This window comes from Dermacentor albipictus, chromosome 2 (genome assembly GCF_038994185.2).
Source record: "Dermacentor albipictus isolate Rhodes 1998 colony chromosome 2, USDA_Dalb.pri_finalv2, whole genome shotgun sequence".
In the NCBI taxonomy this organism is placed as follows: domain Eukaryota; kingdom Metazoa; phylum Arthropoda; class Arachnida; order Ixodida; family Ixodidae; genus Dermacentor; species Dermacentor albipictus.
Genome location: NC_091822.1, coordinates 140,858,202 through 140,882,391, shown reverse-complemented (window position 1 = coordinate 140,882,391; position 24,190 = coordinate 140,858,202). Strand labels below are relative to the sequence as shown.

At 51.2% G+C, this 24,190-nt stretch overlaps 1 protein-coding gene across 3 annotated transcripts in view; it reads right to left on the bottom strand.

Annotated features, from left to right (window-relative positions):
- Window positions 1-24,190, bottom strand: part of LOC139056115 (autism susceptibility gene 2 protein-like) — a 444,462-nt gene that overhangs the window by 237,973 nt on the left and 182,299 nt on the right. For all 3 annotated transcript variants that reach the window (XM_070534006.1, XM_070534008.1, XM_070534007.1), the window contains exon 2: window positions 7,246-7,398. In XM_070534006.1, coding sequence (XP_070390107.1) covers window positions 7,246-7,398 — 153 coding nt within the window. The remainder of the gene's footprint in view (window positions 1-7,245; window positions 7,399-24,190) is intronic.

The following is a 24,190-nucleotide window of genomic DNA, read 5'->3' as shown; positions in this document are numbered from 1 at the left end:
CAGGTGATCATCGATTTTCGCCATACTTTCAAATTTGGTAATGGCGGTAATTTGGGCCAATCAGCTGCGCTCTTCACCAATCAGAGTTGACGAGATGGCGAACTCGACAATAAGGCGAAATTTGACAATGTCTAGAACAGCCCCCTCGTAATGTACCAGTATTGCATGAATAATCATACGTATGCAGTCGGCCACAAATGTTTGCGGGACACAGTATTTGTCAGGAAAAGCCGAATTTCGGCGTAAGAGCGCAGAAATTCACACTTGTCCAGAACGGGTGTCCCGTAAGCTTCTGCGGCCGACTGTACGCACGCGACATGCTTAAACCCCGTATCTCGCACGCGTGCTGCTCTGTGACGACCTCGGGTGTCTCTATTGCAAGGGAGATGCGGTGGACAGCCGAAAAGATGACACACTCGACGGGGCAGTAAACGCCATGTCAAAGAACGCGCCACTGAGAAGCATCTGACGCGCGACATTTTGTCGCTGCTGCTCCATCGCGCTGAACGCACTACACTTGACGCCCAGTACAAAAGCGCGGCGCTTCTACGCGGCTCGCATGGGGGAAGCTCCTGCGGACGTAACGCTGACGAGTGCCAGGCCGCCCGTTTAACGGTTCCAGGGACCAAATTAGCCGGCGCCTGCAGGCGAGAACGACAGGGGGAGAGGGAGGGGGCAGAAGGGAGAGATGGGGAGGGATGTGCGCAGGCAATAGCTGCGACGTCGACTAGCACGTGCGGCGTCTGCGGTGACGGTGAAAAAGGAGGCAACGGCGCGCCGCACAACAGAGCCGCCGCCGCAGCCGCGCAGGCACGAGGCTGCCGCGAATTCCTAGACGCGTCGACGAGGAGCGCGAAGAACGTCGCCGCCGAGAACGGAAGCGAGACGGGGAAGCGTATACAGAGGCTCGCAAAATAAACCGGCGCCGCGACACCGCCCGGTTTTCCACGCCTGCCGGTCGGCCTGCCTGCCTACGCCATCGAGACGGAAGGAAGCACGGCGCTTCCGGGCCACGGCGGAAGCTGGCGGAACAGACTGAGAGTGCCCTAAGCGCCGGACCAGTGAGATGAATGGGGCTGGGGGGCTGTATCGTCAGAATACGGGTTTCGCTACGCAGAATACACACCCTCGGTGCAAACTGATTTTTTTCCCTTTCCTCCTCGAGAAAGCGCTAAGCACGAACACGCAAGTCAAACTCATGCAGTCAAACTTACTAAAAACAAAACGAACAAATATTCCTGCTCAAAGTCCGGAGAAGCAAGTAACAGACCAAGAGCAGCGTCAATATAATAATGCCACACTGCAGCAGTAATACGCACTCGTAGCATATTCTTTGCATTATTAGGTACAACGACCTTTCACACTGCTTTCAATATAACGGATTCGAAAGTATACAGCGGCTAGCGCGAATACAGGGTTATTCCTACTCACAAGGCGGAAGCCACTGCTTCGTCTTCGGACGGTGGAAATAGTCGCAGGCTCTGTTCATTAATATAGCCGTTAAAGCGACAAGATAAACGAACACGCGTCAATCGCCATGGGACGATGTCTTACATCTCCGTCGAGGATGTGAAAGAAATGCACCCCCTTCGTCACTGCAAGACGTTGTACGTGCCGTGGCTCAGGAAAAAAAAAAAAACGCGTTGACAAAGGAAAACGTCTTCATATATTTAGCATGCGCGAAGCAAGCGGTGTCGGCAAAGCCCCTGACGCTCGGAAGGACGAAGAACGGCGCCACGTTTCAATCGACTGCAGCTCGGATCAAAGGAAAAGTGGGGGGCATCCATCAGAGTCACCGCTGATCGAGCGTGCGCTCCATAAAAAAAGCAGTGCTCCGGCCGCGAAGAGCGCCGCGGACAGGAACGTTAATCAACGCTTTCCATCGGAAGACGACGGAGGGGTATACGGGTGAAGAGGAAGAAAAGGAAGAGCTAATTGCCTTCACACACGCAACCGACTATCCGTTCCTCTTTAGTGCCGTGCTTTGCATCGATTCGCTCCTGCAGCTGGGCTGCTCCATCACCTCGGCGCACGAACTAAATCGCAGGCAGCGATAAGGTGCACCGACCACTATGTAATAAGGCCCCGGCAAACCAGAAACACTGAACGAAAAAAAAAATAAATCGGAAGAGCTCCACAGGCAAGGGAAACAAAACCGCAGCCAGGAAGGAACAACTGAGTACGAGCGCTCGGGCGAGAGCACTTAAGAAAAGTTTGGAAAGGTGAGGTGTACGTGCGGCGTTCTCAGCGGCGCGCGCGCGCCCTGCATACGTAAACAACAAACCCAATGCAATCCAGGAAGAAGCTTGTTTCCACACCGCCGACAGACGCCGACGAGAAAGACGAACCGCAGTAGCAGCAGCAAGCAGCAACAGGCCGCGGGAAGCAGAAAGCCCCCCCCCCCCCCCCCCCCCCACCGCTCCCTTCCCGGCGCGCCTCCTCGGGCTGGCGGCCGGCTTCTCTCGGTTTTCGTTTATTTTTTGCTGTCTTGCACACCAGAGATCGCAGCTAGCTTACGCGTGAAATAACGACACCCAGCAACCATACGCAACAAACCACCAGGCTCGAGAGGGATAACAATGGCGGAACGAACGGCAAAGCAAGAGGCGCTATAATCGCACCAGCGAAAGGCAGCCGGCCGAGCGAGCGAGGACGAGAGGCCGGAGCTGTTTCGGTTACGCGCCAGCCGAACAAAAGGGGTCGTGTGGGCGTGGAGACATTGAGACAATACTGGCGCACGCACGCACGCGCTAGCTGAAGAGGGCGACAGAAGGCCGCTCTCTTACACGCAGCGTCGATCGAGGACAACGAGCTTGCCGGCTCGGCCGGCAGATGGGGCAGATTCCTCCGGACAAAGCCGGCAGCATCGATCTGACACGCATCCCTCTGGCTCCCCCTCGAGTTTTCCCCCACGAATCTTGTCCCGAAACAAGGCCCCATCCCAGCCATCCACAACCTCCTCGCGCGCGCCCCGCGCTCTTCCCCCGAGATGGACTCCGCAGGCAGAAACAACGCTATCACCCGTCTGTCCGATGCTCCTCTCTTCTTTTCCCTTTTCTCTCCCCTTCAATATCTCGCTGGGGTCTCGTTCTCGCTGCATTTCCCCCACAACCGCACGAGAACGCGAGGCGCCAGCGCCGCTCAGCTGTAGCCCAGCTCAGCTCCCGAACAGCGGGTTCGCGCTCTTAGTGGCCCCTACTCCCGCCGGAGGGAGCGGCTCTCGCGCGAAGAACGCGAACCGCGCCGAGGATCCCGCAAAGGCACTCAACGCAAGCGCCCGAATCGCCGCTAATTCTCTCTCCGGACAGCAGCTGGTGCCGGTACCTTTGCCGGAGGAGTTTCTAATGAGGGCTCGCCCTCGCTGCCCAACTTCAGCAAGCACGAGCGGCGGAAAAAAAAAGAGGAGGAAAGGAGAGGAGCTTGCACGCGAGGCGGGCACAGATTCGGTGCTCACCCCTACTGCTCCAACGGGGAAATGTTTGCTTAGGTCCGTTTCCGTGCAGTTCTTCAAACGGAGTGGGATGGAGGGAGGGAAGGGGGGGGAGCACTGCAAAGGGTGGTTGTTGCGCACCCCTTCTCCACATTAGGAAGCTTAATGTGTGTTCTTTTTCCCGAGCACGTCGTTAAGATGAGCCCGAGGCCTCGGCCGCTCAGCGGTCGGGGAGACGCACAACCGCTCCTGGGGAACGCATATAACCGCACGGCGTACAAGCGTTGCTCAGCCGGTCGTGCCGGCGCAGAAGAATGCAATTACGCACGCGAAACTAACGTTACGGGCCGACGCAGAATCAGCGCGAGCGGCTAGCATTGAACGCGTCAACGCCTGCGAAGATTACTAACATCGACTGGGGGCTGCACCAGAGGAACGGGCTATTGGGGCGAGCCGCCGGAGAATTGATCGCCCCGATGACTTCCGAATGCTAATGGTGGCGGAGCAAGGACGGCGAACGAGTGCGATAAGTGATCGCTCTGTAGCTATCGTGCTTATGGAGAGTACACTAAGGCGACCGGTGTTTGCAGTACTTTGTGCTTGCCGCCGGCTCTCCTAATGATACATTTATCGCGACTGAAAACAGGCGCCAATAGCGGGAGGAGTAAGGGGGCACCCGACAGCTGTTTTCTGCATTCTTCTTTTTACACGTAACACAACTGTATACGCTATACGACATAAACTACATTAGCAGTTTATTCTGGCCAAAGAGTTTCACTATAGCCGCCTCGTTCCAATTCTCGTTTTGTATTCACATTTATTTCTCAAAGGGCCAATGTTTTAGACATCCTGTCAGAAACTTCTTACTCTGAAAGTTTAAAGTAAAAGGTCCTCAACTGCAGTTTTTTGAATCACGAATGTAAAAACAGCGGACTGCTGCCTGATAATCATCTTTCTACGTAATTGCACTGCATGGTGGTGGCTTGCTACTGGAAATTGGATTACTACATGAGACTATTCACAACAACTACGGACGCAGCGAAGCTTTTCAACTCGTGCAAACTCTCCAGTTGATGCAACTGTAGTCTCGCTATACCAACGTGACCACTTGCGCATCCTGCCGCTAAAAGGGGGACACATAAGGCCTTATTAACATAAGACAGTCGACGGTTATGATACCTTTCTACAGCCGGATTGCTTCACCGAACAATTAACGTTGCCGTAATTTCAGCCGTAGGCCATAAAAGAAGCGCACCAGACTGATAACGTCTGTGAAGCGGGGAAAGAAACAGTCGAGCGGCAGACGCAACAACAGATCTTGTCATGCGCCTTACGACAGGCTGTAGTGAAGTTGGGGTTCCGAGCAGCCACAAAGGTTCCATGACTGGTGCCCGTGCCAGGTGCCGGGCGAATGAGAGAGAAGTCCCGAGCGACGTCCGAACGATGAGAAAGTTTGTGTACAAGTTATAGGTATAAATTTACATTTTAGATTCACAAGGAATGTGAGCACCCTACACAACACTCAAGCTCTGCTTTTAAGAAGTTGGTTTCATTGTTTCGCTCGACGAGGGAATTCGATGTATTTCTCGAGGCCAATTGGAATTGTAGCACTGCTTGCAAAGCCCCACCCATGGTGTAAAGCACACCGCCGCACTACGCCTCTGGTGTCAAGCCTTCGAGCCTGCCTACGTACGATACAATGAAGAGGCACGTGAAACAGGGGTCGACGCTGTTCCCGCAAAAGTCGTTGCGTTAACTATTTGCAGAAATTAGCGGGCTCTCCGCAACGACCAGCTTGTAGCGATTTCACGAATATCGTCTTGACAGCCGCAACTGCTTCCACACAATGCCGCGGTTGTTGTCACTTCGAAGGGAACTTCTTTGTTTGGCGTCTGACACCACGTGGCGACAGGAATTTCACCCGACCTTTTACCAGGATTCGTCGAAATGAGGCTCGACTTCTCCTGCGATGGTTAACGTCACGCACCTTGCGCACAAAGGGCCTTCTACCACCCGACCTTCTACCAGGCTTCGTCGAAATGAGGCGCGACTTTTCCTTTCCTTGCTCGGTAATGCCAGAGGAGGAGGGGCCCTCTCTCCGTGCCTGTAACGTGACATCGACGGAAGCAAGATCCCGCCCACACTTGTAGAGAGCCTATTTAAGGGGCTCCGAAATGTACTTTGATATACTTCATGCTTTTCTTATTTTCTTTCATCTACCTTTGAATAAACCGTGCAAGTTTCGCACTAGCAAATCGTCTCGCCCTTGCTTGGTCGCCATGGTCTGCCGGATGCCTGCAGCCCGCCGACAACGCCACGCTACCCAATAAGTAACGTCGGTCGAGCTTCGTTAGGCAGGCGCCGCTACTTCTCGGCAGCAGTACGGTACGCTACCCTGGAGTACGCAACAGCGTCCATAGCCAGCGCCTGGCCCCGTCGTCATCCAGGCGGGCGCTGGTGAAGTGGTCGTTTCGCGGAAAGCATACTACGATTGATCCTTCCGTTTAGAGCCGTAACACATGGCCGAGGACCCACTGCAGTTTGGGATTCCAGAACTCGTTTCGCTTGACAGCTTTGGGTCTCGAAAAAGCGATACATAGGTGCTCTCGATTATATATTCGTAATTTCGTCGCCAGCTCTTTTGGCGTAGAAAAGACGACGAAGCGAGGATGGCATTACATAGCCGCACGCTCGCCGGTGAAGCACCTTTGATCCAGAAGGAGCGCCAAGAATAAGAAGAAACAACCTTCACGCCGGTTATCTGTCAACATGCCCTGAATTCGCACGGTATGAATACCACCAAGGGCGAGATCTTAAGCCCAACGAACATACATGCCACTAAAATGTCATATACAAATCCACTTTTCGTTGCCTCTCGAGCGAAACCATATGCAGCACGTCGAAAGATCACAGGCATAAAATGTGCTCAAATAATACCACTCGGTTATTTTACTCCCAAGTATTAATACGCGATCAAAATGGCAATGCGTGGATCCTTCCCCGAGTTAGCGCAAACGTCACTGTAACCGAAGGACTGCCGTGTCACTTGCCCTTTACGGAACTTCTACCGACATTATACCGAGTTCATAAACGACCTTTCAATGAACTTCAACCGAGTTCGTTCCGATATTCTCCAACATTTCAATACAATCAGTGCTAAGGACGAAGCCAAGACTAGACTGAGCGAAACCAACTACGGATGAAACACGCCACGATCAATGGCCTTTCAGACAACATTGTGAAAGCAGCATGCAGGCAGGCAACAAGCGTCGACCAAAAGATCTTAGGCCCATGGAAAGCGCCGTTTGGTTCACGCGCGCGGGCGATTTCGTCCGAACTGCACAAATCATAAAGTTTCGCACTAAAATTACTAGTGGGAAAACTGGCGCTGCGGTTGTTCTGATAAGACGGGTAATAATGCACCATGCATGGTGCGCAATAGATAGCCTTCTCTAATCTCCACTTCGTGCATGTGGCTTCCGCAGTTCTCTTGGTTTTGTTTATTACACTCTACATCCCTAATTTCCAAGCAGCCGTATTCATCTAAACGTATGAAAATGGTCTATGCGTATTGTGCACAAAACACTGCAAGTTGTTACATTTATAACGCGAGTTGTTGAAAGGCAACGCCGAAATGTTCGATTCGCAAGGCCGCAAAGCCGCTTAGAGTTAGAAGGTCAAAGTTTGGCCAAATCCATGTACTAATTCTCTTGCTGGCTGAGCCGCTATACCTGCGACTGTTCCCGTGGACACTAGCGCCAGAGTTCCCTCTAGCATTCCCTGCCGGAAACTAATGAATGACTAATGACGCTCGCCTTGTTTAGGCTCGTCCTGGCAGGCTTGGTCTTGGTCCTCGGAGGCGTGGGTGAGGAGGCCGGCGGGTGCTTGTCGTTGCAGTTGATCTTGGAGTTGAGCAGGAGCTCCGGAGACGACGGTCGCGTCTCCGGTTCCCGGCTCTTGATCGTACTCTGCGCAAAACAAGTAAGAACCATTAATCCACGCACACACGCACACTAGCAAGCTTCAGCTCGTCCGTAAAAGTACTTCAGTTTACGGATTAGCGGGTTACCGGATACGCTTGCGCGAGCGGTCGCGTTGGTGGCGCCATCTTGTGATGCACAATTGAACCTCGAACGACACAGCTATTGCTGCAATAACCAACCGCACTCTTCCGGCCTTCTTTGTGTAAAACGTCGGCGGCGACCTAATCGACAGCGTGCGCTCCGTCTTTTTCTTTCTTTCTTTCTTTTATTTAACTTTTTTTTTTAACGACGAGAGCACCTATGCAACAAAACAAAAATTGGAGGACGTTTAAGCATGGCCTTTAAGAGTGTAACGCAATAGCGTTCAAAGACCCCTTACTGCTTTTCATGCTTCCCGGCAACTGCAGCTCATGTAACCGCAACGTTTACCGGGAAACGCTGGCGGCGAACGCTATGCACGAGGGCAAGCTTTCTGGTAGAAACGCGGCCTTTTACGCGCTGTAGGTTTTTTTTTTCAGTACATTTGTTTGTGGGCTGTCGCTCTAAATATTAAATATTCTGAGGGATAACATTGTAAAGAATGAAAGACAAGGTATGAGCAACTTTGGTGGTAGAAGAGTGGTTGAGTATGTGTCGTTCGGAATTAGGTTCGAAATTCTTTTTGACAAAGCGACGTCCAACACTTCACAATCTTCATAGGTTTCATATCATATAACGTCAATATTGCGTATACTTTATCTGGCGATGTTACCTAGCAAAGCTTTGTATTCGCAATGTAGCACGCGGCGTATGTAGCCTTCAGGTGAAGATGTCTATACACCAATCGTTCAGGAAACCTCCGGCAGCTCTAACAAAGAGACGCTAGGCAACCGGAAATATATTTCCATCCCGGCGGGCGCCATAACAAGCTGTTTTCCCTGCTTTACCTCCTAGCCGTTCGGCATTGCGTTACGTTCGCGCCTCTGAAATCGCTGGATCGGCGCGAGGCGACGATTAATCTCGTCACGTCAACACGTTGAACGTCGGCCGGGAAACAATGGCGGGGAGGGAAGGGGACGTGGGGGGGGGGACGTGGGGGGGGGGTGTTGCGCCCCGCTCCGTTCTCAGCACGCCTATACGTTCTGCAACCCGTCGCGTACCTCCCAACCCGACTCTCGATAACCGAACGCCTCAACGACTAGACGCTCGAGACGATAGAAAAACGCACAGTGGCTTCGCACGGAAGCAGAGCGTGCGCGTGTTTTACGAGCTGGCCCTCAACATCGCTCGCGCTTTTATAGTGTAGACACCGCCTCATACACGGGCGCGCAGTAAAACAAAGCGCGGACGAGAGCGAATAAAAAAATCGCCCCAAGCGTTGCAGCGCTGCAGGTGAAGCAATAACGTCAAGTGTCGACAAAGATAAAGAAACAAATACTAATAAAGCCCGAATGATCGACCGAACGAAGGGGCAGAGGTCTGCCTTAGACGAACGGCCAAACGCACGTAGGCCTAAAAGGCCCGACAGACGCGCTGCCACTGGAGGCAGTAAAAAACAAAGCATTAATACCCGGGGTGCGCTCTAAACAGGCCCGGCAGACAATGCGTGTACATTACCACACGCGCCGCGCGTGGGTGCGATGAGCACACGCGAGCTCTAGCGAAACAACACAAAGCGAGAGCCTATTTGACAACAAAAGCAAACAAACAAAACAAACAAACGTGCACGAACACTCTCGACACGCGAACGAGTACGCCCACCCGCCCGCCCGCCCGCCGGCAGCGCCGGGGACAATATACAGGCGGCGCAAGCGGCCGATGAGGCTGCAGCTGCGTCGTCGAAGCCTCCCCCTTCGCCAGCTACTAATTAATTAATGAATGCGCTCCGCGTGAGCCTAAAGACGCCCCAGGGGCCCGAGAGCGACTGGCGTGCGTGCGCGTACTTTTTTTTGGACCGTTGCACGTCGAGAGAAACGCGGTTGCACTATGTGAGCATTCAAACTCTCGCCGGCGGCTATAAGTGTATATACACAGGGAAGCGTCGGGAACCGCGCGCATGGCGCCCTTCGACACGGTCGCGATTACGGTGAGTCGCAGTAAAGTGTCGAGAAGGTGTAGACAGATGTTACATCGTTTCTTTTTTCTTCTCTTACGTCACTGCTTGCAATAAAAGCGGGGAGGGCAGAGGGGGAACGACGCGGGGGGGGGGGAGATTACGGGCTCTTCAGCTTATGTATATAGCGTCGTATAACCTGCGCAGAGTGGTGTTGTTATCTGCGGCGATATTATCTGAGCACGCGCGCGAGTACGTTGCTCGTTTGCACACGCAGCGCGGCGCCTGGCTGTAGCATATTAGCCAGCGAACGCAATGAAACAAACAAATTGAGCGGTGTCGGTGGATATGCCAGTGCTCGTACTTATTAAGCAGGCTGCGCCTCGCCGGTCCCTTGTCTTAGCGCAGTCAAATTGCATTAAAGAAAGAAAGAAAGAAAGAAAGAAAGAAAGAAAGAAAGAAAGAAAGAAAGAAAGAAAGAAAGAAAGAAAAAGAAAGAAAGAAAGCAGCGTGAAACACGAAGATTAAGTTGTAACTCAAAGATGCGAGAAACGAGAGAAATGTATCGTCTCCTTGTCGCCGTTTAAAGCGAAGTTTTCTTCGCGAATCCTCACGGACTTTACTGACCGTGGATGCTGGGTGCTGCCTGCTGCATTGTGGAATACCGCGCACCTTTAAAAAAAAGTAGAAGAAGAAAGGAAAACAGAATCCTAATGCGGTCGATGCTGGCATCGAACCTCGGTCTCCCAGCACAGCAGCCCTATGCTCTAACCATAAGGCCACAATAATTAAATTTTGTTTGACATGGTATTCATAACAATGAATTGAACGACGCATGCTTGATGATCTGTCGTTGGTTGTGACCATCTGGTCCTCAATGTTGCATATCTATGCGTTTAATATATTTATATATTAATATATTATTACACATATTGTATGATCAGTACATCTACACGTTTGATAAACGTATATCTCTATCATGCCAGTGACATCTAGATATACGTTTGATAAACGTATATTTCTATCGTGCCAGCGCCGTCTAGACATTTGTACACATGTATAACATTGTGTGGCATGGGTGCGCGAAAGCTCGTGCGCGCACGTCAAGTTGCTTTACGCCAAATAGAAAGGAATGAAATGCGCACATTTATAGCATCTAATTAACCGCCTCTCTTCACTTAGATTCCAAGCTGCGCATAACGCAAGGCTTACGTTACGGCCAGAACTTGCACAGCCGGCGGTGAGGGACGCCGTGCTAAGCAGCCGAGCCATTCCTCGTTTTCTGGCAGCAGCCTAGCTTTAAATCATAGGCTGTCGTACGAACACATTCTTCTCGCTGCTGCGTTTAACGCAAGCGCAGCGTGCCAGCTGCAATGGTAAGATAATTAATATGCCATCATCTCGTCCAGCTAAAGAGACGATGGATTATTCCAGCCTGCCGGACATTTGCGCCGTAACAAGAGGGCCCTAGGTGAAACGGTCCGCGGTGGCGCCACCGATAAGCGTTCCCACCTTCCACCCGAAAGCGAGTCTCCCGCCTACAAATGCGCACTACCACCCAGACGCGGCCTCTCCACATTCATTCTGTTGCAGGAACCCAAGGAAAGGACACAAATCCCCTCCCCTCCGCGACTAACGGAGTGGATACGTCTCGCATTAAGCACCCCTCCCGCTTTTACCTCGCTCCTTTAGCGAAGGGTCAGGACCGCGAAGTGACCCCCACTCGCGCCTCGCGAATCGTCGTCATCCGTCCTAATCACGAGACACACACACACGCACACACATGCGCGCACCATACGGCGGTGCGTACTTAATCCCATCGCGTCGCTCACTGACAGCTGTTGCTCTCGCGGCGACCGCGAGTATGAAGAGGGCAGGAGGGCACATAAGGACCGTGGAGAGTGCTCCAAAACAGTCGTGGCCCCAGCGCTTGCTTTCCTTTCTCGCAACGCAGGAACAGCAAAAAACAAAAACAAAAAAAATACTAAACGAAAGAGACGCAGCCTCGTGGTCGAGCAAAGAAGGCAGCAATTACCGCGCGCGCGCGCGCGCCGACACGCCTCCGTGACTGCTCGCGCACAAAGAGAGGGGGGGGGGGGGGGAGTAAAGAAAAAGAAGCTAGCGGCAACCTTCTTCCCCCGGAGAACGAACCGGCTCGATCTACGATGCCGAGACAGGATACGAGGAGATGGGGAGGGAGAGTCACAGAGGAATCGGAGAGGGAAAGAAAGGAGTTCAGAAGACGAGAAGAGACGCACGCAAGTGCCACATCGACCGGCATGGATCTGACCAGAGTACTAGAGAGAATGCGCTCAGAACAAAGGGAAAAGAACTGAAGAAGAGGACGGGGGTTCAGGGTGCAAACATATTGCGGACGCTCCCCGCCATACAAAGCACCATGAGCACGCGCGCCGCAAACAGACACGCGAACGAGCAAATAAACAGCGAGCGACGCCTTTTAATTAGAGCTGCGTCCCACAAGCACCCACTACCCACGAACTCCTTTAGGATAAGGGAGCGCGAGACTTCCTAAGGGAGTTCAACCTCGAGGAAGTTGTGGTCGTGTCACACGGCCAATGAGGAGCTTTTTTAAAGAAGCCACCAGAGACGCATTCAGCGGTGTTTGGTTTTTGTACAAGAATGTAACTTCTAATTACGCTCGTCGCTATTATAATTAACGCACTGCGATCTATGTTTGATCTGTGTTTTCCTTTGCGGCGTGGCGAGTTGGCTCTGCACCTGCTACCCGAACTGCTGCAAACTATACCAAAACGCAACGTTTCGTCCACGGTGACCTGCTGAGGTCTCCTTTTGTCTACTGTGCCGGTGTCAGCCATGAGTGACGGTGCACACCGACCACTGCACGACGAGCAAAACAAAGGCCACGTTTACATGAACCCGACGCGAGCGGGTCGAGCCAGATATCGGTATGGCAGAGTCCGACGCGACCGCGTTGACATGGACGTGTCTGGACAACGACGACACACAGCGTCGAGCCGAGATAACAGCGTGTTCGAACTGGACTTCTGGTTCCCGCTGTCGCTTGCAACAGCTCTATTCCGTGTGTCTTATGGGCATACGATCACGTTGCACTGAGGTTGTCTTGGCCTTGTCCTGATACTATCCTCGCTGCCGGTGCATAAGTGGAAACGTCCCAGTGTTCCCGCGCAAGACTCGGCGCTGGCGGGCCGGACCCGTTCGCGTTTACATGCACGCTACAAACTAGTCGGGCTGGCTGGCTCAGCCAGACTCGACGCTCGTTCAATCTGAACGACTAGCGTGTACATAACTCGTCAGGCATATACCAGCCTGACAGTCGGGTTCGTACAAACGTCCTGAAAGACGAGAAAAACACGACGCCAAGCGGCTTAGGTCGAGAGTATTGTGCAGCAGCCAGCACAACTGTCGCTGAATTGTACCTGAACATTTATTTAACCCAATAGAAACGCTCTAAATGCACGCACATTCATTTTAATGCAAACAATAATTAAATTACCGGAAGGAGAAGGGGAATTAGCAGTTTTCCAACAAGAAACATAGGCACGAAAGTACTACCTTCAGCCACAGATGAGGATCGCCGATCTCGCTTGACCAAAAGCTCCATTAAACTCCCTTAGCGGAAGTGCGACCGGGTGACACCGGGTGCATCTCCCTCGAGATAAAGCCGACAGAATTAAAAAGAGTTTGCGGGCGCCCGTGTGCACAGGGGTATTAATCGAGAACCACCGCTCTTAAGTCCAATCGGTGGCTTGCGCAGTTGCACGGGAGGCAAAAGCACCGTCGTCGTCTCCGCCGCTGACGTTGTGTAAAAGCGTTTCCTCACTTGGCGTGGATCTCGCCTGCACGGCGTGGAGCAAGGGTATAACCTCGATGGAGAAAACTACGTTACACAAACGTTGCGGACGTTTATTGTTCCTCACTTTTCCTTCCTTCGAAAAGACGAAACGCGACGGGAGAAAGACGCGGCGATATGAATAATGCATCGCCGACATTTTCCGTTCGGGGAATGAGATTTAAAAGGAAGAAGCGTGTGATCGGATTGCGGAAGAAGAGCTGCAAAGCGTGGCACGTACGCTAGTAGGGATATGTGCGAGGCTCTGTGCGACTACAACGCCGAGGCAAACTAATGCCGCGGTCAGAAAAGAAATGACGAGGGGGAGTAGAAGCAATGTTGAAAATGAAATACGGTCGATCAGATTCGTAATTGTCGTTCTGTTGTCAAGTAGAGATTCACCAATCTTTCACGTAAACTATCCCTTCCTAATTATTCAGTACGCTGTAAGTACGCTGTAAGCACGCAAAGTCTCGTAGCGCATGCCACATTAAGAAAGCCCACCGCTTCGTTCAGAGCATCTCTTTCGGGAAGCAGAATCGAGCGCTATGACAGGTCATACGGTTTAAATCACGCCCCCATAGTCATTAGCAAACTCAACCTAAAGCTATCGGTAGAAACAGCAATCGCACATTCTCATGAAGTGGTTTGGATATCTTCGATGCCAATCAAGCTTCCACGACGAGCAGAGATATGAGCAATCAGGACAGCAATCTTGAGGCTTCAAGAAGATAAGCAGTATATCGCACAACGCTGAACAACGCGTTTAATTGGACGCATTAGTGTGCCTGAGCCTCTTTCAGAACGACACTATGCTGTTTCTTCCTCTAGGCTCTTTCTGAAAAGAAGAATGGGGGTGGGGCCCCGTGCTTTTAGGGCAACTACAGCCATGCGCCTAAATGTCGCGCACGCAACTATCAACGTCATATGTATTGACTGATTTGGATACCACGTACAAGCGGTGGCTGGTGCCAAAGTAATAAAAATACTTACATAATAAATAATTCTTGTGCTGCGTTTACTTTCGAGCCTTGAGATCCGTGATTAGATTTCAGAAACAATCGAATCTTAATGCTGCTTACTGTCCTAAAAGAAAAGACAATGCGCGATCCTTGCCTTCAAAAACTCCAAAGCATTGGGCAGGTTTGGATCCTCTACTTTGGAATGGGTGCTACGACAACAAATCAGGCTTTATAGTTTGTGCGCTACCTCCACGCGTGACGCATGAACAGCCGTCGTCGCCAAGTTTTCTCAAGGCTCGTATATGTAGCAGCGTAAGAACCCTACCTACACAGGCTCTCTTTTGCAAATGCTGTGATAACGATAGCAGACAACAGAACCAGGCCCGCCTTAACACGCAGCACGCGCGCCTCCATGACAGCGCTTCAGGTGGAGACTGAAAAGCCCAGCAGGCGAATGGACAGGATCTGCATCCGTTGGGCAGGCCGCAGACACTCGGCATAACAAAACTCGCACAAAAGTACCAGGCGCTCTGATTCAGCTGAAGAGAGGAAATCCAGCGAGAGGCGTTAAAACGTGGAAAGAAGAAAAAGAAAGAAACGCCGCTTTCGAAACAGCTAAGACGATGCCGGTTGGCAAAGCGGCGATATCTCCGCGGCTCTCGGCAACCCGGGCAGGGAGCCAAGAATCTTTCATGTCTGCTCGACGAGCCGTGCGCGCGCATGGAGGGAGAGGGGGGGGGGGATTACACGTAGCGAAAGGCATTACACGTAGCGAAAGTGCCAACAGGATGAGGGCAAAGCCAGTTATACGAAGTGAGCACGGGTCAGAAAGGGGTTGTCGAGTGCGTCACCGCGAATAGCGCAGGAGCGCCGTCTCGGCCTCTGCGCCTTCGCCGGAGGAAACGAGCGGAGTCGGTCCGCGCATCGCTGCTTGGAACAGCTAATGAGAGGAGCAACCAGTTCCGAGCGCCTGCACCCGGCGAGACGTCTTTAAGTTCGAAGTCGTGCGACCGACTAACGGGGCAAACCGCATGGCGCGCACTTCCGACGCTTTTTCGACTTCACGCCGGGAGTCGGCGAGTCCACCTTACGCTGCGCGATTACCTCTCCGCATTCCGCATAGGCACGTGCTGTACGCCTTTTTTTTTTTTTTCGCTTAAGGACGACCACTTCATGGACTGCATATCGCTCGGCGCGAAACGCACGCACCCACCGACGCCGTACGAAGAAAAGCCGAAAATGCGTCGGAAGTGTACGCTACATGCAGTGGCGTAGCTAGGTCGTCTGGCACCCGGGGCCCATACGTCTTCTGTCAACCCCCCTCCCCGGGTGTAGCCGGCGGAAAGAGGGGTGTCTTCAGACGTATATGAACCCCCCCCCCCCTCACTGGCCCCTTGCACCCGGGGCCCACGGCCCCCCCCCCCCCCCCCCCCCCTGTTGCTACGCCACTGGCTACATGCAGCTGTCCCTTAACGCGTCTGCACATAAAGCGAGTTGCGGAGAGGCGGGCGGGGTAAAGCACAAAGTGGTGCAGCCCGTTCGATACTATTTAGGCAACGCGACAGGCGCCTTCAAAGATCGTATTTGAGAGAGACTTCAATGCCCTAACACGTCCCACATGTATGCGAAAGCCACCTCTAAAATTGCTATAGACCAGAACACGCTAGTCTCGCACCCAGACTAACCGAACGCATACTCTCGCACCCGGGTTGCCCGGTCGACCGGCGCTATTTTGTACTGGGCTGCCAAAGTGTGTTCGCCGGCGACCAGTAGACATGGCAAGCGCCAGCTCTAGGGCTCCAAAGTGCAGAAATGTGCCCGTTCACACGGATCCAAAGTAGAAGAAGTCATCTGGGCATCATTGCGTCGTGTTTGGATGCCAAAACAACCAGCGGAAAAGGAGCAGGTTGCTTAGCGCTGTTTGCGAAGAGCACAAGACACGTAGGGAATCGTGCCGGTGCGGTGTTTTCAGCCTGCGCCGATTTCCATCCGCAACGAAGAATGCCAAGCTGCGCCACCGGTGGATAGCTGCAGTGAATAGGAAGAACTACCAACCCAGTGAAAATGCACGAGTGAGTATTCGATCTGTGTATATTTTGGTGTCACGTTCAACTTTGGGCCCTACAAACGTAATACGCAGGTTTGCTCCGAGCACTTTTTGGGCAACAAGCCTACAGAGCAGAATCCCGCGCCGGTGCTTCGCCTTGGCTATAACAAAAAGGCAAGCCTTTTCGTGTTTTCATTCAGGCAGAGCTCCCGACGGTTAAGCGGAACAGTTGAGTTTGCGGTTAGCGATACTTGCAGCTGGTGCACGGAATGACCATTAAGCGTGAACGACAAGTTGTAGGCCTTGCTGGTGAGCGTTATTAATGAAAGTAAACCGAAGTCTGCTCGTCACGTAGCATGCGTCCACAAAAACGTAAACGACGACTACTCGTCGCCGAAGGTGTTCTTGCAGCGCACCTACCTTTACGAGCTGGTGTTGCAGGTGTCATTCGTAACGAATTCATTTGAGCCTCCTGAGCTCTAAACTGCGTGCGGGCTGTTATGCGGGGCAAAGCGCAAAATATTTCCGTTCATATGGCGAGGAAAATAAGGTGCTTAATTATTCTTGTATTTTGTAACAAAATTTTGATCGTTCTCACTAGTTTTTTCTACTGTTTTCTTTTCTAAGGGAGCGCCAACAATCCGATGGCCTCGCACAAGCGAAACAGGTCTGGTACCAGGTAGCTGCAGTTGGTGGGGCTAATTTCTTGGAATGCAGGTGCGGTTGTTGTCTTGTACCAAAGGGGTCCTGATGATGCAGCTTTAAGTAGGGATGGTAATTTTACGTGCCCTGTCATGGTTTGTGCAACTGTACAACACCTGCATCTGTCATGCTCGCCCTGTTATACGGGCTTTGACTGCACATGTAGTTGAACATTATAACTACTGTAGTACCTCATTTTCCAATGAGTGCAGGTTTAGCATCATATGCTGCTTGTTCGAGTGCTGTAGGCTTTTGTTCTGAATGTTGTACTCTTAAGTGGTTGCACGATACAATTGGCCTGGTGTATTTTCTATTTCATTTTGAGAGGACTTTATATCTTCGCAAAAGTGATGGCATGGGAAAGAACTACAGCCCTTCTTACTATAACATATATTTTGTTTTCAGTGTGCAGGTGGTGAAGGGCAGGCGTCTGCTAACCAGGCAGTCAAACGACCTCGCCAGTTGGTTGCCAAGCGCGGCCAACCCAGTAGAGACCATTACAAACAAGACCAAACTGAAAGTGCAGATGACAGTGTTCTGCGTGCTTTAATAATATATGGCACCAACACAGTGCTGTAAATTCCTTCACAGGTTACGTGCCAAAAAGCTCACAGGTGTTTTAGCATATAGCGCGCGGTTTGTACAAACGTAATAGCGTACCAACCCGATGTATTCGCTTCTGCAGTCTGCACAGCACTCAGTGTGTCCATTGTGGACTTTCACGAGGTCTTGAAGTTTGATTGAATCCAGACAGCGAAAATGACAGGTTAGAAAAAACGTGAAACACGCCTTCCGCCCAGCTAAAAAGCCCAAGTTTCGCTTTCGCGCCGGGTCGCATCTCCCGGCGTGGCAGCCCAGGCCTGCTACTTCGCGGCGCTTGGGATAGATGGCGCGACCGGCGCTCATCAATATGGCGGCGCCCTTTGAATTCACGGTGTTCTGGTGTATAGCTTCGGCCAAACATAATACGAGCGAGGCAGACAAGCAATTTGATCAATCGATTTATTTATTGATTCATTCATTCATTTATTCACTGATTTAGGTAGAACTTGCAAGCGTTATGTACAAAAGCAAAAATTAAACGAAAGAGTCACGCCTTGAACACAAAGGATGTGCCCCGAACCAGTGATATCACCAGTACGTGGAGTGTAATACGCAGCGTATCAGGAGCCCGCAACAAGTAACGCCCCGGAGCAGGAAGAAAAATATGTCCCAGTGTGCAACAAAATCCTGCTATGTCTCGAAATAGAGCCAGCAGTATTTGTAAATATACAAATAAATAAATAAATAAATAAATAAATAAATAAATAAATAAATAAATGAATAAACCCTGTAATCCCGCAAGGCCATCTTGAGCAGATCACTTTGCCGAAATACGATAAACAATAGACGCACGAGATCAATCAGATAAGCGCCACGAACCAATGGTCGGCAAGACACCACGTCTCGCTACGAACAAACAATGGTCCAGAAGTGATAGCGGTGGGGTCAGGAACCAAGATATACGTCTAACAATAAAACCAACACCCTCACTCGTAGTAGGAAGAAGCTCGCTCATGTCCCGCGAACAGCCTAAACCTCAAAGCAAAACGTTAAGCTGCCCCTCCACTACGATGAAGACAGGTTTACAAAAAATAAATAATAACAACAATAGATAAATGAAGACGAGAAATAGAAGCAAGAGAACTAAGTATATACATCAGCTGTCTAATCCCAATTCAGACAACCAAATGCTTCACTTCCAAGTTCTCGAAGCAATCGTGCGGTATATTGAGAGACGAGACTAAAAGGCAAAACTAGGTCAACCTACCACAGAGCTCGAACGGTCTCTTCGTTTATTTTCGCGCGGTGGACTCCCAAGAAAAATTCGTCCACTGTGCTTACTCTCTTTATTTTTCTTTGTTTATCTGAAGAACAAGCATTCACTTTCTAGACATATCGCTCGTGAAATGGAGCCGGCGACAGGAAGTAACCAAAGCCTGACAAATGCCACGACAGGTGGGCAGCACAACTTGGCAAAAAGAGTGCGAAACAAGGGAAACGTAAGATACGAACAACAAAGCGACATCGGGAGGGAATAACTAGCGGAGAACATAACGAAATAGAAATAAGAACCCACAAGAAAATATAACGACAAAAAAAAACGAAGGCAATTCTATATAGAAGAGATTGGAAACTCTCGCGAAGGGCGAGGCAGCTCTGACCAGAAGATAAAGCACCTCCCAGGAGCACCCCGAAGAACAGCAAACTCAAAAGAGCGGTGTTCATCCAGCTCCCTTCCGGTCGTTTTCGGTCTAGACAAAAGAGCAAGAAAGCGCGCAAAGCTAACGATCGACAGCTCAGCGTTTCGTAAGGAAGAAACTACCGACACCGACGAACAAACGGCGGCCGCGAAAAGGAAGAAACATTCCACAGGAAGAAAATATGACGGAAGCTAAAGAACCGACAAGGAGATCGCTGAGAGAGAGAGAGAGAGAGAGAGAGAGAGATGAGAAGGAAGCGAGTGGGGGAAAGAAAAAAAAAAGGAGCGACACAAGAGGCGGAGCGTGCGGAATAAACGCGGTCGGCAGAGAGAAGAATGAAGCCGAGCAAGACAGGAAAAAGCGAACGCAAAGCGAAGAGAGAAAGAAACGGGCACCGAAGATGCGGACGGGAAACAGCTCCCAGGAAGTAATCGTGCTCAAAGAGGGGCTCCCGCTGGCGAAAAGGCGGGTGGGAGGGAGGCAATAGCGCAGCGGATCGGAGGGACGACACCTCGGCGCCGCCAACGTAAGTGTGGAATGAAGGAATCGATCGACAGAACACCCGACCGGTGGCACCCGCAGAGGCCTCCGGTCGTCTATATATATATACACGCACACAGTCCGGGAGCGACGAGGCGGAGTTCCGAGGAGCCATAATATGACGCTTCTAAAGAACACATCGCATGTGTCGGCGGCAAACTGCCCGCCAAAAGAAGCAAACGAAGAAATAGAAAAAAAAGAGACACGAGCATAAAAACACAAATCGACCGACCTCTGGCGCAACTCGAAAGAGTTGCTTGAGACGCGATGTTTGAGACTCGATCGCATCATATTTCACGGCGTCCTGGACATTCATTTATTAATATTTTTTTATGTACTTATAGTGTGCTTTGAGCACTTGCTAGCTCTGTGGCGAACCTGAACCAAGCAAAAGTTCATGGATCAAAGGTAGATAATTCGGTATTACGCGGATTGCGAGGCGAACAAGCCGCCGTTCGACACGTTTTCAGCAGACCTGCAACTATATATGTGTACCAAAGCCGTGTACATGACTCCATCAGAAATTTCACAGTTGCCACTTAAGCGCACATGAATTGTCTTCATAACGTCTTGCAGCGTGGAATGTTGTCGCTAATTGTCCCGCGCTGGAGAGGTGAGGCGAGCAGATTGGCGATCCGTAGACATTTTCCTGATTTGTTTTATCTGAACTTTAGTTACTATAATTAAACGTTTAGGCGCTTGCACAATCCATAACTGACATCTCAGCAGCACTCGCTGCGACCTCCCTCTGCGCGTCTCGGGAATCTTCACAACATTGCGCCAGAGATCAAACAAAACACCAATCCCAACTCCTCGTCGACAAGAGCCAATCAGGCCGCATACATTCAAATACGCACAGCCAATCGTGGGCGGGCGTCGCCGAGTTCGATCTCGATGACAGCCGTTTGCATAAAAAGAATTATACCCCAAAGAAAAGTAAAGATACAGGGAAATCTACAGAGGCAGCCGTTGGGCTTTAGACGGACTAGAGCGAAGAACTACCGGCGTCTATAAAAATAAAGTGCCCAAAAGAGTCGAGGAGCATTCACCGAACAGTTTGGGAAATAGAAGACGCCGCTTCTGTCACCAGTTCAAAGGCAGGCGACAACACGGTCGGCCGGCCAGACCCTCAGGCCGAGCGGGTGGTGCACCGCGTGAGATTCCCCCAATAGCGGCCTCCCCACTTGTGGGTGAAAGACATTTTGAGAGCAAAAACGATAAGAAATAACACTGCTACACAACACAGGCGACGAAGAAACCTAAATATAGACAGCTGCGCGGCAGTATGATATGAGGTACAAGCATCTTCCTTCCTACTAATATATACGCCTTCTTTTGTAATCTTATTTTGACACTTAGGCCCAACCAGGGTACTTCAACCACGTGACCTCCACTACAAGGTACTCCCTTTTCTAGCTATGTTTTTTTACAACGCTGATGATGAAACTGAAAGTGATATAACAATTATTTTCACATAGCATAACGGCACTCCAAGGGCCAAACAACTGTAGGAATTACGAGACACGTCGAGTAAGCTATAGCTTATTCCACTGCGCCCCGTCCAGCAGACGTCGTTAAACTGACTCACGATAAGAAATATGCGAGGCCGCTGAACGATTTCAAACTGTGCTTACGACTAGCACGGCGCAGGAGCAATGAAATGGTGTATTGACCATAATCCGTTCACATATCTACAGACTGCCCCGCTTGACGGCGTAGAGGGAAAGCGCCGCGGCCTTCGTCGAAAGCGCGGCCTTCGCTTCCTCGACGCTAACGCCAACGCGCGGTACCGCTCCATTCTCGTGCCTATTGTTTCTGCGCGCAACAAAACACGCCCGCCTCCATTTCCGACAGGCGCCTGCAACATAAACTCGATACGTATGCAGACATCATCGCGCTGTACTGAGAGCAGTGGTTGCACGCTACCGCGCTCAAAGCGAACCGCCTGGACGCTGCAGCCAACTACATGTGCTGACGCCTCCAAGCACAGAGGTCAAACAGAATTCAGCACGCCCAGCATCGTCGAACAAGTTCCGTGCAACGTCGCGAGAGTGATGGAAGTTCGACTAGTCGTAGCAGACGGAGGACGCGTTATATAGGAGCACGAGCAAAGTGGAACTTGTAGTAAGCGTTTTAGTTGAGCGTGTTTATACTCCGCTAAGCAGCTAAGCGGAGCGGAAGCGCGAACGCGCATGCGCCGTCCGCTTAGCCGTAAGCGGGCTAGCGGAGCGAGGAACACGGTCTGTTTAGAAGCTGCCTGAGCGGAGCGTGCAGCGCAGCGGTTTGGCTAGCGTTGGCGCCAGAAAGGATTGGATTGGATGCTGAAAGCAAGCGCGCTGGCTATCACGTGGCGTTCCCCAAGACGGCGCTTTATTTTCCATTGGATAAAATGGACCGGTAACGCATTACATATGCACGTCTAGATACTTCATGGAGAAATAAGTTATATATATACACATATAAGTTTTACTGTATAAGAGTGATCAATAGGTGTTTTTATTTTCTTTCATTACCCTGAATTTAGCCAGGGGGCGCTGCAACTACGAAAGGTCTAGTGTTCCTGTATATGCTCCCTCCCTGCGGGAGCATATACAGGAACACTAGAAAGGTCCGCTCCGCTCCGCTAAACGCATAACTAAAACGTGAAAATTGCCCGCCGCTCCGCTGTGGCTTACCGGGGCAGCTCGGAGCGGAGCGTACCGTAAAGACGCTCAACTAAAACACTCTACTATCCTGAAGTTCCAAGCGCGTGCAATCGGGGCTTGAAACAGGTTACTGCTTAAATACTAAGTCATGATTTGTGCAGCGACCGCCCCACGTATCACTGGAAAGAGGCGTGCGTACGAGCAGCAGATGACATCACTCTACGAGGGAGTCCTGTACGTACCTCAGAACCACCTGATTAAACGGGTAACGCTTAGGAGAAGTTGCTGTTCCTAATGTCAAAGCTTACTCGAAACTTGTTGAATGAATTTGTCGGCAACACTATTCCAACAGGTGAGAAGACTTCGAGCAGTCGTCTTTCCTACATGTCGTGAGACTTACCGCCTGGTTCTCACGTGCCTGTGTCAGCCGCCAAAAGTTTCGAAACGCACGTGCGTATGAACGATGTACAATAAATTGCGGGCTTAACGTTACGATCCATCTACGTTTCTTTCTTCTTTTTTTTCAGATGCCCACCTAAATCCAAGTACACCAGCGCTTTCAGATTTCGTGCCCCAGAAGAACGCGGCCGCTGAACGCGGTATTCAAACCCGCGACCTCACGCTCAGCAGCAGGATGTAACAGCCGCCGAGTCGCCACGGCGGGCAACAACGCCGTATTTACCAACGCTGCACACAACTATAGAAATGCAGCTAGCCCGTATCTGCCCTTCGACAAGCGGGCAGCACGTCACACCGAGAACGGAGTGCTGTGCGCAACACAGACGCGTACCATTGTCTTTTCCGCCGAACGAGCTCAGCTCAAGAGCACACGAGGTCGTACACTCGTGCCCACGAAGGAGAGAGAAAGGAAAAACGGCGTTAGAGAGCAGCAAAGGGCAAGGGCGGAAATGTGTAGACTCTCTCCACCACGGCAACTACAACGGCAGCGGGCTAGAAAGCACGAGGAGGAAGCGAACCTTCCAAGGCCACGTAATGGATCTAATGGACGAGGGGCACCACCATTACCCTGCCATTCTTTAAGCCACCTTACCTCAGCTGCAGGCGAGGGCGAGGAAAAGAGGATAATAAAAAGGCGAAGGAGAAAGGAAGGAGAAAAACAAGACGGGCTTTCGCCCTTCGCCCGCTGCATCCGTCGTTCTCCGGCGTCGATCCGAAGCATCTCTCCCTCCTGACCTTGATTATGCGTGCGCTGTCACAGGCAATGATCGAACAACTAGGCAGCCGAACAGCGAGCGAACTTGGCGTTCGCTCTTGGCGAACTCTTCCGCAAACACACGAGACAAGGCAGCGGAGATGCTTTTTCCTGCGGCCTCACGTGGTCCTCGTACGGGCCCGCCCTAGCGCAAGTTGTGTTGATTCATACGAAGTCGTTTCCTCGACCAAGGTATGTTAAGACAACAAAGAAGCAGGAGGGTTCAGCTTACGTCTTCATTGCGGTGAGAATTTACTCGTCATCTGATACCGCGAGAAAAACGCAACTGAAGATAACAATGAGGTTTCGGACTTTTCAAAATTTACTGAGTCGAGCTTACTATACCATTGACAGTGCGCCCAAGGTGCGTGTATCGATTGGATGAGAAACGTGCAGAAAAAAAAAAAGCTCTTTTCGTCTAGGTCATTTTTTTCTGTGTTTGTTCTTTCTTAGGGGCAACTCTTCCTAAAACATAGCCTCCTTTCTTTTTTTGTCGCGGATTGAAAGCGAGGTCTGGAATTTGGAGAATCACATCATTTGATCGCGCACTGAAAGTTTCTG